The 19,974-nt window shown below is 42.0% G+C and overlaps 1 protein-coding gene across 1 annotated transcript in view; it reads right to left on the reverse strand.

Annotated features, from left to right (window-relative positions):
* ME1 (malic enzyme 1) overlaps window positions 1-19,974 on the reverse strand; it is a 236,659-nt gene that overhangs the window by 120,908 nt on the left and 95,777 nt on the right. The window contains exon 6 of the mRNA XM_054394230.1: window positions 7,658-7,761. Within this exon, the coding sequence (XP_054250205.1) occupies window positions 7,658-7,761 (104 nt within the window). The remainder of the gene's footprint in view (window positions 1-7,657; window positions 7,762-19,974) is intronic.

Genomic DNA, 19,974 nt, shown 5'->3' on the forward strand with positions numbered 1-19,974 from the left:
GAAACAGACCTAGGTGGGATAAGAGGCACAGGTATCTTATTATATTCTGACGTAAACTGCAACCAAAAATTTGGTATTTTACATTACTGGAGTTTCCAAAGGGGAAAAAAAATTAAGAAACTGCTTCCAGGCTTCTGATGGCCTGGAAAACTACTGTATTTCTGTAGCAACAATATAAACCGTGTTATAGGATTACACTTGCACAAATTATTCAAATAAATCAGAGTTTGCTCCATTTACAGTTGCACCACCTAACTTCTGTTGAGAATCCTGCCCACCATTTGCTGGAGCTATAAAAGACTCACTGAGATTGCCCAGGCCTTTTCCATTTGAAAAAATCCCTTCTTAAAATAGTTCAGAAAAGAAAAGCTTGAGAACAGCATGTTCTTCACTTGTTGGTTTTTGAATGACTGCAGCAAGTCTGGGACAGAGCTGAGCATTATTAGTACATGAATACACCCAATTCTGAGCTCCAGAATCAGTTTTGGTACAAGAGACATATTAAAAATACTAAAAATATTCTCCCAGATCTTGTCTGACAAAACCAAAACAATAACCTTCCCTCTCTGCACTGTGTTTGCAGACCTCATTACTTTTTGTTTTCTTTAAGGGATGACTGAGGTTTTATTTCTTCAAGGCTCCTTTGCTGATCTTTGCAAAGAGTTTCTCAAAGGCCTCTCTCTACAAGCAATAACAGGCCCCTTTCTACAAATAAACTTCATGTGATTGTGGTCCATCTATCATGCTAACATTTGGCTTCACTGATGATGAACTTGATGAACTTGTCCTCATGCCACTCACTGTGTCTGAAAAGTTTGTGAAGCATGTATTTATAACATTTCCAGCAATCAGATATAATTTAACCACCAAATAAATCAGCAGAAAAGGGAAAAAGCAAGATGCAAGGCATGAAATAACAAACCAACCAACCAATAAACAAACAAACAAAAAAAAAAAGAAAGATTGCTTCCTTACAATCTCTCTGTGTCAAATTGGTTTTAAGGATATTCATACTGGGAGTGAATTAATTAATCTGCTCCCACTTACCCAATGGAGTATACAGAAGCAAGATGCTTTCTACTCAGCCTTCTTTCCTCTGTCTCAAGATATGGCAACTGAAGGATTCAAAAATGTGCATACAACATCCTGTCTCAAAAACTGTACTACAGCTAAGTTAGTTCCCTTTTGGTCCCTACATAGGCAGGCAAGGACAAATCCAAGCAGTCTACCCCAATAAGCACCACAGCCTGGGGAAGCATTGAGGGTTCCTTGACTCATTTCCTAGAGTTAGCATCATCCACTGAGAATTTCAACATTGCAAGCAATACTAGTTCAGGGAACTGCTTGAAAGAGTCCAGCACAGAGAGGGAAAGATTATGAAGGGAGTGGAACATCTCCCTTATGAGGAAAAGCTGAGGGAGCTGGGGCTCTTTAGCTTGGAGAAGAAGAGACTCAGGGGTGACCTCATGAATGTTCATAAAGAAGGGAAGAGTGAGTGTCAGGAGGATGGAGTCAGGCTCCTCTCAGTGCTGTCCAGTGATAGGACAAGGGGCAATGGGTGCAAGCTGGAGCTTGTTCCATGTGAACATAAGAAAAAACTTTTTCACTGTGAGGGTAACAGAGCACTGGAACAGGTTGCCCAGAGAGGTTGTGGAGTCTGGTTCACTGAAGACATTCAAAACCCACCTTGATGACATTCTGTGTGACCTACTCTAGGTGATCCTGCTCTGGCAGCAGGGTTGGACGAGGTGATCTTTTGAGGTCACTTCCAACCCCATACAATCTGTGAGTCTGTATAGTTACAAGTCATCATGGTCAATCACAAAATTTGAAGATTTTTCCTCAGGCAAACCATCACAACTGCTTGAACTCGGATTAAAACAACCAAACCCTACGTATCCACCTGGTTGAGTTTTCCTCTTCCACAATGTTCTCTACTATTCAAAGCAACAGTTTCTGTTTTAAAAACACAATGGTTTAGAGTTTGAAGGACTTTTTAAAATATAATAGACAAACAACCTAAGGATCCCTCCTGAATTGTTTTTCACTCTGTCAGTGTGAAAGTAAAGTCCATTTTGGAGTGCAAGTGGGCACGGAAGCCTGGGGCCAAGTAGTTTCAGGAAGAACATGAACACCTCAATGAGTGGGTGGAAATGAACCTCAAAAGTAATGACAGGAAGGAACTCAATATAGGTTCAAAGTGCAGTTTTAACTGTAGTCGAGACTGTGCATGAACTTCTGCCTAAGGACCCTGTGATGTTCACTAGGAAGGTAACATTCACTGAACATCACAGGATCACAGGATGTTAGGGGTTGGAAGGGACCTCTGAAGGTCATCGAGTCCAACCCCCCTGCCAGAGCAGGACCATAGAATCCAGCACAGGTCACACAGGAATGCATCCAGATGGGGCTTGAAAGTCTCCAGAGAAGGAGACTCCACAGCCTCTCTGGGCAGCCTGTTCCAGTGCTCCAAGACCCTCACAGTGAAAAAGTTCCTCCTCATACTGAGGTGGAACCTCCCGTGCTGTAGTTTCTATCCATTGCCCCTTGTCCTATCACAGGGTGCAACTGAAGAAGAGCCTGTCCCCTCCCTCTTGACACCCAGCCCTCAGAAATTATTTATAGACATTCATTAGATCCCTTCTTGGTCTTCTCTTCTCCAGACTAACCAGCCCCAGGTCTGTCAGCCTCTCCTCATAGAGCAGTGTTCCAGTCCCTCAATCATCCTGGTACCTCTCTGTTGGACTCTCTTGAGTAGATCCCTGTCCCTCTTGAACTGGGGAGCCTAGAATTGGATACAATATTCCAGGTGTAGTCTCACCAGGGCAGAGTAGAGGGGGAGGAGAACCTCCCTGGATCTGCTGGACACACTCCTCTTAATGCACTCCAGGATCCCCTTGGCCTTCTTGGCCCCCAGGGCACATTGCTGTCCCATGCAGAACTTGTTATCCACCAGCACTCCCAGGTCCTTCTCCTTGGGGCTTCTCTCCAGCAGATCACCTCCCAACCTGTACTGCTGCAGTTTATTCTTCCTTCCCAAGTGCAGGACTCTGCACTTATCCTTGTTGAACCTCATAAGGTTCCTCTCTGCCCAGCTCTCAGCCTGTCCAGGTCTTGCTGAATGGCTGCACAGCCTTCAGGTGTCTCAGCCAAGCCAAGCCTCCCTTGTAAGGAACACATAGTCATAGACTTAAAAATTTGCCTCAGAGGGCCCAAGTCACCCGAGGGACAAAATGTCTAAACAGAAAGATCTTCACCAGGTCTGCCATAGGAGGGAGTTATTGCAGCAGCATTTCTCCTTACAGGCTGACAGCCACTTTAAATTGAACAATATGGAACACACAGGCATGATTTGAGTCTTGGCCTTGCACCACTAGTGAGCAAAAGAGGAGAGAGGCACCAGTGTTCTTGTACTCACACTGTCTGGTCCCACCACTTCCCGAATGACGCACCTTTTATGTCAACTTTTCACCAGTATATTCTTGTGCCACAAGAGCTGTTTGATTCACAAATGGAATTCTATTCTAAAGTAACCTACTGAATGTAAACACCTGTTAAAAAACTGGTGTATTTTTATTTTCTGGATGTATTACTTTTACAGTTGGTCTCAAAGTTAGACAAACTCTGCGTACCAGAAAACGCTGTCTTAAAGTAACACATGATGTGAAATGAAAGCCTGCTACCATCTGTGAATAATGTAATCAGGCAAATGAGGAATAATAACTACATCATGGTAATTTAGCACAGAACATATTGAATTACCATTGTCACCAGCTTGGTTTAGAGCTTGCAAACTTGAGAAAAGAACAGCACAGAAAAAAAGAATGGGGAAGGATTTAATTAAAATATGAGTACAGAAGAGAACATACATGACATATGACACTACTTTTCAAGAGTCCACCACTATTGTTTGCATCTTGAAGTGAAACTGAAAACTCACCATCAACATGCACAGAAAGATAATTACAGTGATACAGGGTTGCTTTTATGCAGCACAAGTCCACGGGGATTAGCTCATAACAGAGCAATTCCTCCCAGCTCTTTGGGGTTGTGGTAGATGGGTGAAGAAATAACTTATGGGAATTATGCCAGATTCTTCCTGTTTTCTAAAAGTTTCCTAGAAGTTCACAGACCAGAGGTATAAGTCAGAATTGTCCCTCAGTGTACAGTGCCTTCCACTGGGGAGGGCCTGCAGCAGAAATGCAAGGTGGCAGGATGCTGTTCTTCCCTATTCCAGCAGTTTTTTGAAGGGTTTCAAGTGGAGTAGTCTTTGGGTAAGCAGTAACCCTGATAGAGGGCTCTGATTTGTGAAAATGAAGTGGTTTTCAAAATAAGGAAAAAAAATTCAGACCCTTTAAATTTACTTGGTTTTGTTGGTTGTTTGTTTTTTTTTTTTGCCATCAGACAAGGAAACTCAAGTCCTTGCTATTAAAAAAGTGTGTTTTTTTTACTCTCCCTTCATTCCTTCTACACTCTACATACTTTTTCCTCAAGCTTTCCTGTAATCCCTTCACTGCTGTACATGAATACCTCTTGGCCATTAATGCATTGTCACAGGCAAGTAGGAAAGATATAGAAACTGGAATAAAAAAGATATTTCCTCTCACTACACAGGAAGCTTTGGTGGATCAATCCTAGCTACCAGAGACTTGTTTAGCAGTCTCCCCTCTCTATGTTTCCTCTGTAAACACAGATATTTAAGAACAACTTGCCATTTGGAAAAATCTACTTGTATAACTGTATAACATATTTTATGATCCATTTCTCCATAAGGCAGAAACTTAACAAAATTCCAGTTTGATTTACGTTCTCCAGTGATGAAAATAACTGTCCCTTTTTTTCCCCCTCACGTTATAAAACATTCCTTCCATTTAGAATATTCCCATTTGCCTCAGTAACCACACTGACACAACAGCAAGAAACACCTGGTAATGTCCACAGAAATTATAGCACCTGCCCCTCAGACAGGACAGCTGCTGGCACTGGTAATAAATAAATAAACAGATAAATGTATACACATGTAAATAAATAAAAGCTGTTCAGTGGATTTATGTCAACAGAAATCCAGATATTTTCCATATGCTTCTGCCTTCCCACATCTGGGAAAAATCACATTATACTAGTTCCACTCTGCCATGATAGCACACTGGATAATGCACCAAAATCTTTTAGTAATGAATGGTTTAAGGCTGTGGGGTTTGTTTGGTTTGTTGTTTTTGAAGTCTTGACTCTTTCATAAATAACTGCTTTTCATAAGAGGAACTATCTGGGGTGAATAACTGTGGAGGCTGAGAAGAGGAAAATATTGTAGCTGATGAAACTATAGTTTCGTATGACATGCTTTCTTATAAAGCATTTCCTTTATTAGGCATCACAAAATTTATTGTATAAAGGTGAAGTTTCAAGATGAAATGCTATCAATGATGCTGCATCAGCTTATAACAGTCTGCATTCTCCAGATTCACAATCACTGAAGATGATGTGCACGTTGATTCCCTGGAAGTCAGTGAAAATCTTGCACAAAATGCGCTGCTCTGTACAGCTGCCCACTCCTGCTTTTGCCAAGCAGTGCTGCTAAAACCTGGCTCTCATTTCTCATTTCATCTGGCTTCTCTGGAGAGTTATGTGGTTGAAAAAGGTCTAAAATAGGTGTTTAACATAGTTTTCCAACATGAAAATATGTGTCATCACCTCAAAAGCCTGACTTTAAATTTGGCTAAACATGACAGCCTTGTGCTTTACGACACTCGTGGTTGTGTACATCTTTGAGATGAATACTCCATGGTACTAATCATGACAACAGACTTCCCCTAGAACTCCTCCCATTCTCAGAAATGCTTGGGCAATGCTAAATAGGAAAGCCTCTTCTGGAGAACCATGGCAATAACTAACAATAAATATGACTAAACTAAAATGTAAGAGACCAAACACACATCTACGATGAGCAAGGTAAATACACCCTCTGTGAAACAGCCAGAAGAAGGCTAAGTTAAAAGAGGAAAAAAAAAACATTAGAGAAACTTTCACAAGAAAAAGATAAGTAGCATTTAACCAAAGTATACAATTACCTAGATCACCAGAATGGCTGGCAAGGGAAACTTATACACAATAATGATCTACATATCTTAACAGTCAGACTCCCCGCACCAGAGTCAACTGCAAGTCTTGAGTCTGCCAGTGGTATGCTAAACACAAATCTGAATTTAGGAACATATGAAATTATTGAGCAAATGGACTTGGTTTTGACTTAACTGCATCACTTTTCCCTTCACCTCAGCAAATGAGTATCTTAACACAGATGTCACACTACAGCCAGAACAAGTAAGCCATGCAGAGTTTGAATTATAATTTGTAAGTGCTCCACTTTAAATGTGAAGTGACACCATTGAAGGTCATGACAGATTTAGCTGAGAACAAAGTGATCTTTCAGAAGGTCAAGCAAACACATATTGCTCAAAATTATAGTTTTAGAGATGTTTAAAAAGAGCATGTCAACCAGACTTGCAAACATAATCATCTTGACTCTGGTGATTTTCTTCAGTATGAAGAACTGTGGTTAATTTTAAAGAAAGGGCAAGTTAGAGAAGGCATTCAGTTAGAGATTCTGAAAGTGTGGTTCACAGAGCTATTTCTAAGGCTCTGAATCTTCTTTTAGGAAGGTGAAAATGCACGTTTTGTCTGACAGGGAATAGTCAAGACAAGAACAAACACATTACAGAGTAAAGCCAAATCAGCAACTTCCACAGGAAGATTAGGAACAAGCAAGTGTCATCCAACTGGGGATGATAGGGAAGAGTGTAGTAACACATGAAGGAATACACACTTCAGGCACAGAAATTAAAACTACCTTGCTTGCCCAAGTTTCTTGTGTGCAGAAACCAGGGCAGGAAGAACAGGGGTTGTGCACATCCAGGTAAGGTCCCAATATGGAGTCAAAGTGCAGATGGAGCACAAGTCAAGACTGAGGGACTGGAAAATATTTCCAGGTCCCACAGCTCAGTCCCAGCTTTGGGATGCAGACGCAGAAAACACATTCTGCTAAGAATCCTGGCACTTGGGCTAATTTAGGTATACAGACTGAATGCAGGGCTAGAACTCCAAATTTTTAATAAACAAGGAAAAGATGAGCAAATGTGTTCTTTGACATGCATCATGCTCTAACAATAAATTAAACTACTTTCTGTATAGGAAAAAAGGCATCAAGAGATGACTTGGTACAGGTCCATACCATGACATTTAAAAACAACATATTGAAAGCTTAGTTCTGTTGGAGTTTTGATGGAGGCAGCAGCAGGGTTTGTCATGGATGATAGCTTCTTTCAGGCTGCCGACATCTCACATATGAAATCACAGAGGAATTCACATAGGCACAGAGCCAGCAATAGGAAATTATTAGGCAAACACTTAGCAATCCAAATCTCAAAAATAAAGTTTCAATAACTAGTTCACCCAGTTTTAGCACTCATACCATGAATTAATAAAATGGAAATACTAAAGGCAAGTAGTTCAGGCAGTTATAAGCTTACACAATGCTATGCTCAAAATAAAAATGATCAGAAAGCTAACAACTCTGTCTTCCTTTCATAAGCCACTGACCTTTATTTGCCCCAAGTTCAGAGTAGAATTCACCAGTGAATAGCACACAGATATCACATACCTTGAAGTCACAGCTTCCATGAATTCATCAAGAAGATCATCATAGGCTTGACCTCTGATTCTCTTGTGTCTCAGCCCAATGTACAAAGGATCTTTCAGCAATGCCTGTTAAAAAAAATAATGTTTGAACTATTACACGAGCAACTTATCCTGGTACATTCTACGTTAATAAGAAGGGGACAACAATACAGTGTTTGAGGATTAACCCAAGCATATGAAGTACACATCCATTTATCCACCTCTCCATAAAGACTGAAGAAATGCAACAAAGAGATTAAAGAAACACCCTTTTGTATCAAGGGAAAGGGATACCTTGGTCTCAAAGGAAGTGTATTGTTTCCAAGTGAAAAAGTGAAAGTTTATTCTGGGAAGTCAGATTTCAAAAGTATCTCTCAAAGCTTTAGTTAGTACTTTTCTCTTTTTCCTTTACATCCTGACAGCGCCCTTGACATTTTACAAAAGCTGTTTTCTTTACTTTTATCATCATGCTTCACAGATCTCACCCAGAGTCCATCGTTTCAACTACGCTGATGAGCTGATATGCAGAAAATGTGCTGCCTTCTGAAATTCAAAAAGCCAAAACACAACCAAGCCTTTGACCTTTGCCTTCCAAGCTACTACAAGGTCTCTGCTTTTGTCTGATGTATTTCCAAGTTATAACTTACAAATTACTAAACGTGTTCAAAGTGTTTCGCAATCACTTTTGACAACTCACTCCAGCTACAGCAATTCCCTAGACTCAATATTTTCACTGGCTCTCCCAGGAAGTCTTTGCTATTATTTTTCATAGGCCTTTGAAAAGGTCTCCATTGTATCTAGCATGCAACCCTCCCACACATGCCCAAACAGCTTGTAGAGTTAGTCAGGAGCTTGACCAAACATTTTTCATCCAAAAGCAATTTGCAAGATCAACATGGATGTAGAAATTTGTACAGCAGCTTCAACTAGAAAAACATTGTAAAGAAAAATACAGATCATCTCTCCTTCTAAGGGAGAGCCTTCAGTTTGCAACATGAAGTAAAAAGCTTCAAGGCTGGAAAGCTTCTTCAGCCTGCTTTAGGCTGGGAATCAAGAAATTTGATTTCTGCCTTTTAAAGAAGTACCTCAGATTTTCTGTGTTGCAAAACTTGAAAATCCTCTGGGTCACGAGCTCCTATTAAAGACTGATTTGCATCAGCATGACACTTAAAATCTTTGGTGTTATTCTGCCTTGCCTGGGAGAATCCTGATGCAGAGCTACAGGACAGAGATGTTTGTTTCTCCCTCACATTTCATTTCCATAAAAATAAATGAATGCTTCATTCATTCATTAAAATGTTTCTCAAGATCAAGCAGGATTAAAAGCTGATTTACCTAAAATTCTAGCTAAATTCCTCACCATTTCAAAACAATTTCTCATACATTCTCATAATTACAGAAGAATTCTCAACTCAACTGGAGAATGAATAAAGCTCAAAATTAAAATTACTTTGTAAATGAAGGTGAAGTCATTGCATTGTAAGTATTGTATTAATTCCCTTCACCAACTCTCTGTAGTGTTTATATTCAAGTAGCATATTTTTTGGTTGAAATAATATTACCTGTGTATTTACATTATACTAGGCATTCTAGCAGCAAAATAAAAGTCAAAATTAGGTACCTATTCCAAATACTGCAGAGAAAAAAATGGCAAAAGCCTGATGTCAGGTATCTTCCGAAGTAATTTCCCCTTTTTGCAGAACCACAGAAAACAGTTGTCTGGAAGAGATCTCAAAGATCATCCAGTCCAACCTTTGACCCAGCACAGAAGGGTCAACACTAACCATATCCCTAAGCACCAGGTCCACACACTGCTTAAACACCTCCAGGAATGATGACTGCACCACTGCCCAGGACAGATCATTCCAATGTTTGATAACCCTCTCTGTGAAGAATATTTCCTAGCATCCAGCTTGAACCTCCCCTGGTACAGCTCAAAACCACTTCTTCTAGTCCTGCCACTTGTCATCAAGAAGAGGCTGCCCCCTCCTCGCTTCAACCTCCCTTCAGGTAGTTGTAGAGAATGATGAGGTCTCCCCTCAGCCTCTTCTTCTCCAGACTGAACAACCCCAGCTCCCTCAGATGCTCCGTGTAGGCCATGTGCTCCAAGCCCTTCCCCAGTCCCTTCTCTGGACACACTGCAGCACCCCAATGTCTTTCCTATAGTGAGGGGCCCAGAACTGAACACAGTACTCAAGGTGTGGCCTCAGCAGTGCTGAGTACAGGGGGATGATCACCTCCCTGTTCCTGCTGGTCACAGAGTTTCTAATCCAAGGCAGGATGCCATTGGCTTTCCTGGCCGCCTGGCCACACTGCTGACTCATAGTTAATCTGACTCGTATTTAACACTGACTCATACTTTTTTTTTTTTTTTTAAATATAATAATTTCCAACTCTCCAGTCAACTATTTCTGGAATTACTTACTGACTTTGTCTACTTATTTAAGATGACCTCTGAAAAATCTGACAAAGAAGGATAATTTTATTTCTCTGGGAGATATATACCCAGGAACTGCAAATGAACTGTTGAGTGATGTGAAATCTTAGGACAAGTTTAGGAACTCTGTAGGAGTTGCCTTGAGCTTCCCACCAGACTTGAGCACTCAGTGTTTAGAAAGCAGAACTGCCAAGTGGCTGAAGCCTCTGTCAGGAGCATCACAGTAGGGCTCAGAGACAGAAACCCCATTGCCACAGCTTTCCATGCTGGTAGGCTTCTGCTTCTCCACGTCCTGTGCAAGCATACCACATGCTCCAGGGCTCAATTCACTGTAAATAACTTACACCCTCTCCAACTCCCAGAACTTTTCTTCCTAAATTCGTTTGCTCTTTTAACATACTTCCACAAGTTGCTTATAAAACAATGTCTGTCTTCTCATTGTGCAAAACAATGCTGAAAAGGAAATAAATCAAAAAATACATATAAATAAATAAACATGTATTTATCTTTAGACCCTCTATTTTCTGAATTCTGAGGACATGTTTCCAAAACACTTTGCAGGCAGAGTAAGTCATGTTGATTCATTCAAGAAGAAATCATAAGTTGGGTAGTGATTCTGTGAAAGTTTAAAAGAAGCAGGTGTTCACAGATATGCTGTTGAAAAAGTGCTAAACAAGGCACAGGTCTACCTTGAACCACAGGCTCTTATCCTCCTTTCCCACTTTTGCATCATTCATGTTCCAACCCTGACAATTCTATGACTCTATGTCTGCAAGCATTTAAATCTACACCCAACTCTAAAACTCAGATTTCTGAAACAATTCCATTTATAAGACCACCACATGAATTTATTCACAGATCTCTCACGCTGAAATATAAGGTGGAATATTTTAAACAATCAACACTATGTTTCTAGGTTATGTTTAAACTTCCAGCCTGGGAAGTCTCACAAGCTGAGACAATTAATTCAGAGACACATCTGTGATGAAAAGCTTGGCCAGCTATACACCCAGAGTTCAAAATTCCTTTACAGCTCAGTGCATTCTGCTTCACAAACGTTACAGTCCGACAAGAAATAGCCCCCAAAAGTTCCTTTATAGTCCTGTTTGGAACAACGTATGGAGAAACCCGGGGCGGCGACAAAAGAATGAAACATTCAGCAAGTGAAAAGAACAGTGGTCACGTCTGAGCCCTGAGTGGCAAACCATTGTGGAGCTGCTCCCTTTCCAAAGGGCACTGAAGAATGAATAAGCTGCTTAAGCACATTATCCCCTTATTCAGGTCAACACCATGCAAACCGGGTCTGCAGTGGTTGGCTTGTTTTTTTTTTTTAGGGGGGGGTGGAGGGATGTTTTTTTTTTTAGAGGGTTCACACATCTTGAGAGATTAACATTTGCTATCGACTATTTCATGGCTTTCAAAACAGATTACTGAAAGGAAAGTTCCATCCTACAATTGAGTATGTCAAGCTGACATGATGATTAGGTACTTTTCCTCAGTGACTTGGTTTTCTTTGTTCCCCAGCTTGTTGTCAAAGCTTAAACTTTGTTTTGTTATTTTGGAAATCAAATCTCCTTCAAAATGCGACTCTTGCTCTTTTTTTTGGTTGGTTGGTTGGGGTTTTTTTTTTGTTCCAGAGTAGTGGGGTTTAATCTCTGCAAAACGACACTGAAAAAGTTGACATTGGTTTATTTTCAGACACATTAATTTTGAAACATTCAGGTTTAGCAACGTGATACGTTCAGGCTTTACCAGAAATAAGGTTTTACAAGAATAAAGGGCTTAATTCAGGTTCCGGTACTGGAAATATCATGTAGATCTACTCAGAATTAGCTGTGTAAAACAACAAAGAGCTCTTTGAAGCACCACCTGAGCACATTAAAACTGTAATGACCTTTGGGGTTTTTAAGAAAATGGCAAGTCGTTCATACCATCAAACTTGTGCACGCTTAAAGAGATCAGCAAACCATCAAAGTTCAAGCAAGACTTCAGCTCTGCACCTGGCTCTAATTTAGCTACAAAAGCCAAATGAGCAAGAAACAGAAAACGGAGCGCTTGTGTATTTCATCAGTTGACAACAAACATGTTGAAATGCCATCTATTCTCAAACTTGGCACCAAGACATTTCTTTGGAACAGGTACCTATTTTAGTGAACAGCTTCATGGAAAATTGGAGGTCAAGAACTGCAAGACACTGAGCCTTTCCACTCACAGAGATGGCAGCAGAGAGCATCCAGAATTTCTCAGCGTCACCTAGAAAGTGCTTGATGTGTGGTAGTACTTCATGGCAGCATCTCCCTCCATGCCATTAAAATGCCAAAACCCTCCAATGGAAAATGATCTGCATTAGAGCCACAGTTATAAAATGAAAGGAGAACTAGATTTGTGTGGGACAGGGATCTACTTGAGAACAGAGGACTACAAGGATGATGAAGGCACTAAGGCACTGCCACCTCTCTGGGCAACCTGTTCCAATGCTTAATCATTGTAAAAAATGTCTTCCTTTCATCTAGTCTAAATCTTCTCTCTTATTTTAAAACCATTACCCCTTGTCGTGTATTCTAATTATTTCCCACGCATGCAGACAGCTCTACCCAGCTGAAAAACTGCCATCTCCAGCAAACTTTCATTTAACAAGAAAACAAAAGAAATAAAAAAATCACTCTAATGGGTGGAAAGAATGTTTCATGAAGGAATCTTGTAACATGCTATGAAATTACCACAGCTTGTCCCTAAGCAAGAGACTGCACAAAGCCAGGCTGTGCCAAGGACGTTCTGCGGGCTGGTTCCGGCACATACATGTGGCACTAAAGAAAGGCCCCAGCGTGCAGGGGCTGTGGGTGCCATTCCTCCTGCCCTCTTGCATGGCACACTCTGCCTGCATCCCTCCGCCCCTTCTCATGGGTAGCAGCAGAGCTCTCCCAGGAATGAGTCTCTCAGACTCATTCCCTTGCACAAAGATTCAAAGCTAAAGACCATTCAGTCCCCCGAGGGTAGCATTTAAAAGCATTCATAAAATACACAAACTAGCACAAGCTATGTGAGCTGTCCTTAGCGAGGGAGCACCAACTGCAAGATCCAAAGAGAAAATGTTCACTGGATGTTAGGGGTTGGAAGGGACCTCTGAAGGTCATCAAGTCCAACCCCCCCTGCCAGAGCAGACCCATAGAATCTAGCACAGGTTGCACAGGAACACATCCAGATGGGTCTTGAAAGTCTCCAGAGAAGGAGACTCCATAACCTCCCCAGGCAGCCTGTTCCAGTGCTCTGTGACCCTCACAGTGAAGAAGTTCCTCCTCATGTTGAGGTGGAACCTCCAGTGCTGTAGTTTACATCCATTGCCCTTTGTCCTATCACAGGGTGCAAGTGAGCAGAGCCTGTCCCCTCCCTCTTGACACTCAGCCCTCAGGTATTCATAAATCCCCTCTCAGTCTTCTCTTCTCCAGACTAAACAGCCCCAGGGCTCTCAGCCTCTCCTCACAGGGCAGTGCTCCAGTCCCTCAGTCATCCTGGCAGCTCTCCATTCGAATCTCTTGAGTAGATCCCTGTCCCTCTTGGAAATGGGGAGCCCAAAACTGGACACATGACAGAGTGGACATTAGGCAATGCCTGTATCACTGAAGGAATTGAAGACACAGATCAAACCCAAATGCCCAAGGCAGTGGCTCACAGGATCACAGGATGGAAGCAACATCCACAGGTCATCGAGGCCAACCCCCCTGCCAGAACACGACCATAGAATCTAGCACAGGTTGCACAGGAATGCATCCAGATGGGTCCTGAAAGTCTCCAAAGAAGGAGACTACACAACCTGACCATGTTGAGTAAGAGGCATCTAGCAAGGGCTAGATGCATTTGATTTTTCAAGAGGCTGTTGTACTCTCTGCTCTTCATGTCAGGCACTGTGTTGGTGTTTGTGTCCACAAGTCAGTTCAAGAAACCAAGTGCTAGGTGCAAAGTTCAGGTGCAGGTATCAATGTTGTTTTCTAGTTTGAGTCAGTTAGGTACATCTGAGTCACTCTCTTATCTCCAAAATACTGAAAGTTATGAAAATACTCTGTGGAAATCGTAAGTTTATCTCATTACTTGTAGCTGTAATCCAATATTTCCAAACACTTGAAACTCACAACGTCTGTTACAGCCAGGTGCCCATAAATAATGCATATACCTAAGGAAGTTCCTTCTAGATTGACTTTTCCATTCCCATCCTGGAATTCACAGGGACTCCTGAACTTCTCTGCTGCACTGGCTCTGAAGATTGAGAGTAATACACAGTAGAGCTACACTAATGGTGTCTTTTACCATACTTGTACAGTGTAGTGATAGGACAAGAGGGAATGGATTGAAGCTTAAGAAGGGGAGATTTAGATGGGACATTAGAAAGAAATTCTTTACAGTAAGGGTGGTGAGACCCTGGAACAGGTTGCCCAGGGAGGCTGTGGATGCCCCTTCCCTGAAGGTGTTCAAGGCCAGGCTGGATGAACCCTTGAGCAGTCTAGTCTAGTGGGAGACCCCTGCCAAGGGGAAATTAGATGATCTTTAAGGTCCCTTCCAACCCAAGCCATTCTATGAATCTATGATTTATTTTTTTAAGGGCAATAATAGATCAGATGAATAATACATTTTTCAGAGCAATTGGGCTTTTGTTCCACCTGCTCATCATTCCAGCACACACTATGTAAGATTCACACAAAAAAAGAAAAAGCTTTTCCAGTAAGTTTCCATTGAAACTTTTTTTTTTTTTTTTTAAGTTTCCAGCAGCAAAATTAACTGGAGAATCTATCAAGAACTGCTCTGCACACTCTGGACTTTAGGGAAGTTTCCAATTAGGAAAGACCTGAGAGCACTGCTGAGCAGTGAAGCATATCCCAGACTATATCTTTGCCACTCCAACCTAGACCATTCTATGATTCTATGATAATTCATAGAGCATTTTAAGAGAAATAAAACAGTAAGATACGTACTGTTACTGCTAACACCCTGCATTATGTTTACCAGTCTTGGAGAACTCTCCTGATGTTAACATCTGTCTGCAGGGATAGGGATAGTGCCAATTATAGAAATGTCTGTAATTTGAGTTGGAACTTGGAAGATGCTCAGGACCATGGTTTTGGTGCAACATTTCATCAGACACAATTCTAGGATGCATTAACTCCTTTACACAGTAAAACTGAAAGCAAATGGTTGTCTGCATACCAGGGGCATTTCTTGAAAAACTTAATCATTTGCCTGCTGAGAAAACAACAGTCCTGAAGAACCCAACATCCTTCAGAACTTCAGCAGATTATGCTGTATAGAATCAGCAACATTTTAACACACAAATAATAATCAGCAAGTAAAGAAATCTGAGAAGTCTCTTGTGTTTTAATCATATAATTTTCAGAACATCTACAAGCATCTACTTTGCCCTGGTGAGGACACATCTGGAATATTGTGTCCAATTCTGGGCTCCTCAGTTCGAAAAGGACAGGAAACTGCTTGATTAACCTTCCTCCCTTCTGAGGAAAAGAAGAGGGAGCTGGGTCTCTTTAGCTTGAAGGAGACTGAGAAGTGAGCTTAGTAATGTTTATAAATATGTGGGGGGTGAGTGCCAGGAGGACAGAGCCAGGCTCTTCTCAGTGATGTGCAATGACAGAACAAGGGCACAAGCTGGAGCACAGAAGGAAAACCTTTTCACTGTGAGGGTGACACTGGAAGAGGCTGCCCAGAGAGGTTGTGGAGTCTCCTTCTCTGGAGGCATTCAAAACCTGCCTGGATGTGTTCCTGTGTGCGCTGCCCTAGGTGATCCTGCTTTGGCAGGGGAGTTGGACTCGATGATTTCTGGAGGTCCCCTCCCAGCCCTAACATTCTCTGATCCTCTGATATTTTGGTTTGCTTTTTTTTTCCCCTTTACATGTATTTATAAATCTCCATCCCTTTTTGAGGCTTCTACTAAACTCATTTTTATTAACTTAATTTCCTTTCAAAAGCTACTCTTCACACAGTCCTTCATAAAGCATCTTTGACCCCTACATCCCTGTCTCCTGCGCTGACACTCAGCCATTTTCTTTCTTAGAGCCAAATGGGTTGGGTCTCTTCCTACAAAAACAAGTCATATCAACAGTGTTCCTTTGACTGACTGGCACTCATTAAACAAATCTGGTGATTATTTCATCACTGGCATCTCGGCTGTTCACTCTATATCTGCCATACCACAGGAAGAAGAAAGGGGAAAGTAGTTCTGTCCAGAAGCAACACTTGTCAGAGCATCTTTATGTGGCCAAGGTCAACATTTTGTAAGAGCACATCTAAGTGCCAGGTTCTACACACTGGCCACAACAACCCCATGCACTGCTACAGGCTGGGGACAGAGTGGATGGAGAGCAGCCAGGCAGAGAGGGACCTGGGGGTGCTGCGTGACAGCAGCTGAACATGAGCCAGCAGTGTGTCCAGGTGGCCAAGAAGGCCAATGGCATCCTGGCCTGCATCAGGAATAGTGTGGCCAGCAGGAGCAGGGAAGTCATTCTGCCCTGGACTCAGCACTGGTTAGCCCACACCTTGAGTCCTGTGTCCAGTTCTGGGCCCCTCAGTTCAAGAAAGATGTTGAGATGCTAGAACGTGCCCAGAGAAGGGCAAAAAAGCTGGGGAGGGGTGTGGAGCACAGCCCTGTGAGGAGAGGCTGAGGGAGCTGGGGGTGTTTAGCCTGGAGAAGAGGAGGCTCAGGGCAGACCTTATTGCTCTCTGCAATTACCTGAAGGGAGGTTGTAGCCACGTGGGGGTTGGTCTCTTCTCCCAGGCAACCAGCACCAGAACAAGAGGACACAGTCAGCTGTGCCAGGGGAGGTTTAGGCTGGACGTCAGGAAGAAATTCTTCACAGAAAGAGAGACTGGCCATTGGAATGTGCTGCCAGGGAGGTGGTACAGTCACTGTCCCTGAAAGTGTTTAAAATAAGAGTGGATGAGGCACTTAGTGCCATGGTCTAGTTGATTAGATGGTGTTGGGTGCTAGGTTGGAGTTGATGATCTCAAAGGTCTTTTCCAACCTGGTTGATTCTGTGATTCTGGTCCACAGGTGACACATTTTGTTCTGGACACTAAGCTGACTTTCACAGAGGCACAAGTGATCATCTTGCCCCACATTCTGTGATAACAGGTAATTTATGGCTCATACCCTCTCTTTTCTTCTCCACTGCCTGTCCAATTGCTGAGGAAGCACATAGCTAGCAGCTACTATTTCAGAAAGAAAGGAAGCCAACCTAAACAAACACTATCTGCTGCTGTCTTCTGAGCGTGAAGAGTTGGAAATATCCAACGTATCTTGAAACAGAGTCTGCCATCAGTTTGGTCTGTGGAGATTCATGCATGCAATCCCAAATAAGCATTTCCAGATATTCCTTTCTGCTCTCTTATAGATCGCCTTGTGCTGAAAGGTGAAATAAGAAGGAATGAAAGGGACTGACAGAACTGCTAGTAACATCAGGTCACAGCTTGTTCTTTCTAATGTCAGCTAAAACCCAGACTTAAACCCATGGTCATCCTTTAGGTTCTTTCCACTAAAGTCCTCCCCTCATCAAACCATTGCTGATAAGCTGCTCAGTAAATGTGAAACTCTGAAGCACACCACCTGGCTTCGTCACATCTTCCATAGTCTAATGAAATAGAAATTTTCATAAGTGGCAGATTTCATGAAAACAAATGAACAGTGTCAAAAAAAGAATGCCAGATATTCCTAGCCAAAAAGGCAAAGTTTAAAGGGTGACAATAGATCAAAGGTAACAGAGGTCCATAACTGAGTTTTTCTCACACAATAAGCAGTAGAATGGCACTTCTCAAAGATACAATGGGTTGGTTTAGTAAGAAATGGACATAAGCCTAAGAACAAGTCTTAGTCTGTGTTGAAGCACCTTGAGCCACACAGCAACAACATGCCAAATGCAGAGACAGGCAAGGGAAGTGGAAACTGAATATGAATTCATGGTATCCAACTTGAGAACCTATACTGGATATTTCAATATCTAAGCTTGCTAGAAGTTCTTTTTATAGTCATCAGACCAAAAAAAAAAAAATCTAATTTAAAAATACAATTAATCTTGGACATTTCTCCTATGAAGAGACTGAGAGACCTGGGGGCTGTTTAGTCTTGAAAAGAGAGGACTAAGAGGGGATCTGATCAATGTCTGTAAATACCTGAGGGGTGGGTGTCAAGGTGAAGGTGATGGTCTGTTTTCAGTGATGTCCAGTGATAGGACAAGGAACGATGGCTAGAAGCTGGAACACAGGAGGTTCCACCTCAACACAAGGAGACACTTCTTTACTGTGAGGGTGATTGAACCCTGGAAAGGGCTGCCCAGAGATGTTGTGGAGTCTCCTTCACTGGAGGCTTTCAAAATCCACCTGGATGCATTCCTGTGTGGTCTGGCCTAGGTATTCCTCCTTTGGCAGAGTGGTTGGACTCTATGATCTCTAGAGGTCCCTTCCAACCCCTAACATTCTGTGATTCTGTGAATAATTTGAGACAGCTACTCTACAAGAAGTACCACCTCCTTCTCTTAATAAAATTAGCATCGCAGGATTAGCTGTGTGGCTCGAGTTCAGATGACTCGAGCTCTAGGTCTCTTCCTCAGTCATTCTCAGCTTAGTTTCATGACAGGGGCCCAAGATCCTCAAGACTGACAATTCTATCACAAGACTGTAATTGCCCATTCCACTGAGTCTTAAGTATGGGAAAGATAAAAGAGAACAGGTAAAAATATTGCTGCTCAGTGGGTATACTAGAAAAAGCTAGAGTCATCATAGAACAGGATCATCATAGAATGCCTTGTGTTGGAAGGGACCTTAAAGATCATCTAGTCCCAACCCCTAGGCCACAAGCAGGGATATATCCCATTAGACTAGGCTGCTCTAGATTTGGCTTTAGTACACAGGCAACATAGAAAAGCTGGGTGGTTAGAAGAAGACTGCAAATACAAATTTCTATCACTTTATGAAACTGTAAGAGAACTTTAAGCAGAGGCAATATAGGGTGATGGTGGATGCAAGTCTGGCACTGAAATACATACTAATATATTTTACACAACAATAATACTATAAAGATAATATTAACTCGAATGTCTTCTTCAATTGTTTTAGAACAATTAGATGGGTTTTAAAAACTGCAGTAAGCTTTTGTTGTAGAGTGACAACAGTAAGCCCCTGGTGTAAGAAAAAAACTAAGACTTTGCTCTGTTACTGAAGGGAAATGTAGATCAAAATATTTTGCATCCTTGTCTTAGGGCAAAGGAGATGAGCATATTCCTATGAGGACAGACTGAGAGAGTTGGGGCTGTTCAGTCTGGAGAAGAGAAGGCTCTGAGGTGACCTTCTTGTGGCCTTTCAATATCTGAAGGGGCCTACAAGAAAGCTGGGGAGGGACTTTTTAGGCTATCAGGTAGTGACAGGACTAGGGGGAATGGAATAAAGCTGGAAGTGGGGAGATTCAGACTGGACGTGAGGAAGAAGTTCTTCCCCATGAGAGTGGTGAGAGCCTGGAATGGGTTGTGCAGGGAGGTGGTTGTGGCCCCAGCCCTGGAGGTGTTTAAGGCCAGGCTGGATGAGGCTCTGGGCAGCCTGATGTAGTGTGAGGTGTCCCTGCCCATGGCAGGGGGGTTGGAACTGGATGATCCTTGTGGTCCCTTCCAACCCTGACTGATTCTATGATTATAACAGTAGCAAAGTAAACACAGAAGGTCTTTTTTATTATTATAGTACAGAACAAAGCCCTTCACAAGTGAATTAAAATGCTGATGGTGTAGATATCATGAAACTGAAGAAAAAAAATATTTAAAGACAATAAATGTTTCAGAGCCAAGCCCATTTATATTTGAGCTCTATTGGTAACACTGCTG

Source organism: Indicator indicator, chromosome 2, assembly GCF_027791375.1.
Source record: "Indicator indicator isolate 239-I01 chromosome 2, UM_Iind_1.1, whole genome shotgun sequence".
Lineage (NCBI taxonomy): Eukaryota > Metazoa > Chordata > Aves > Piciformes > Indicatoridae > Indicator > Indicator indicator.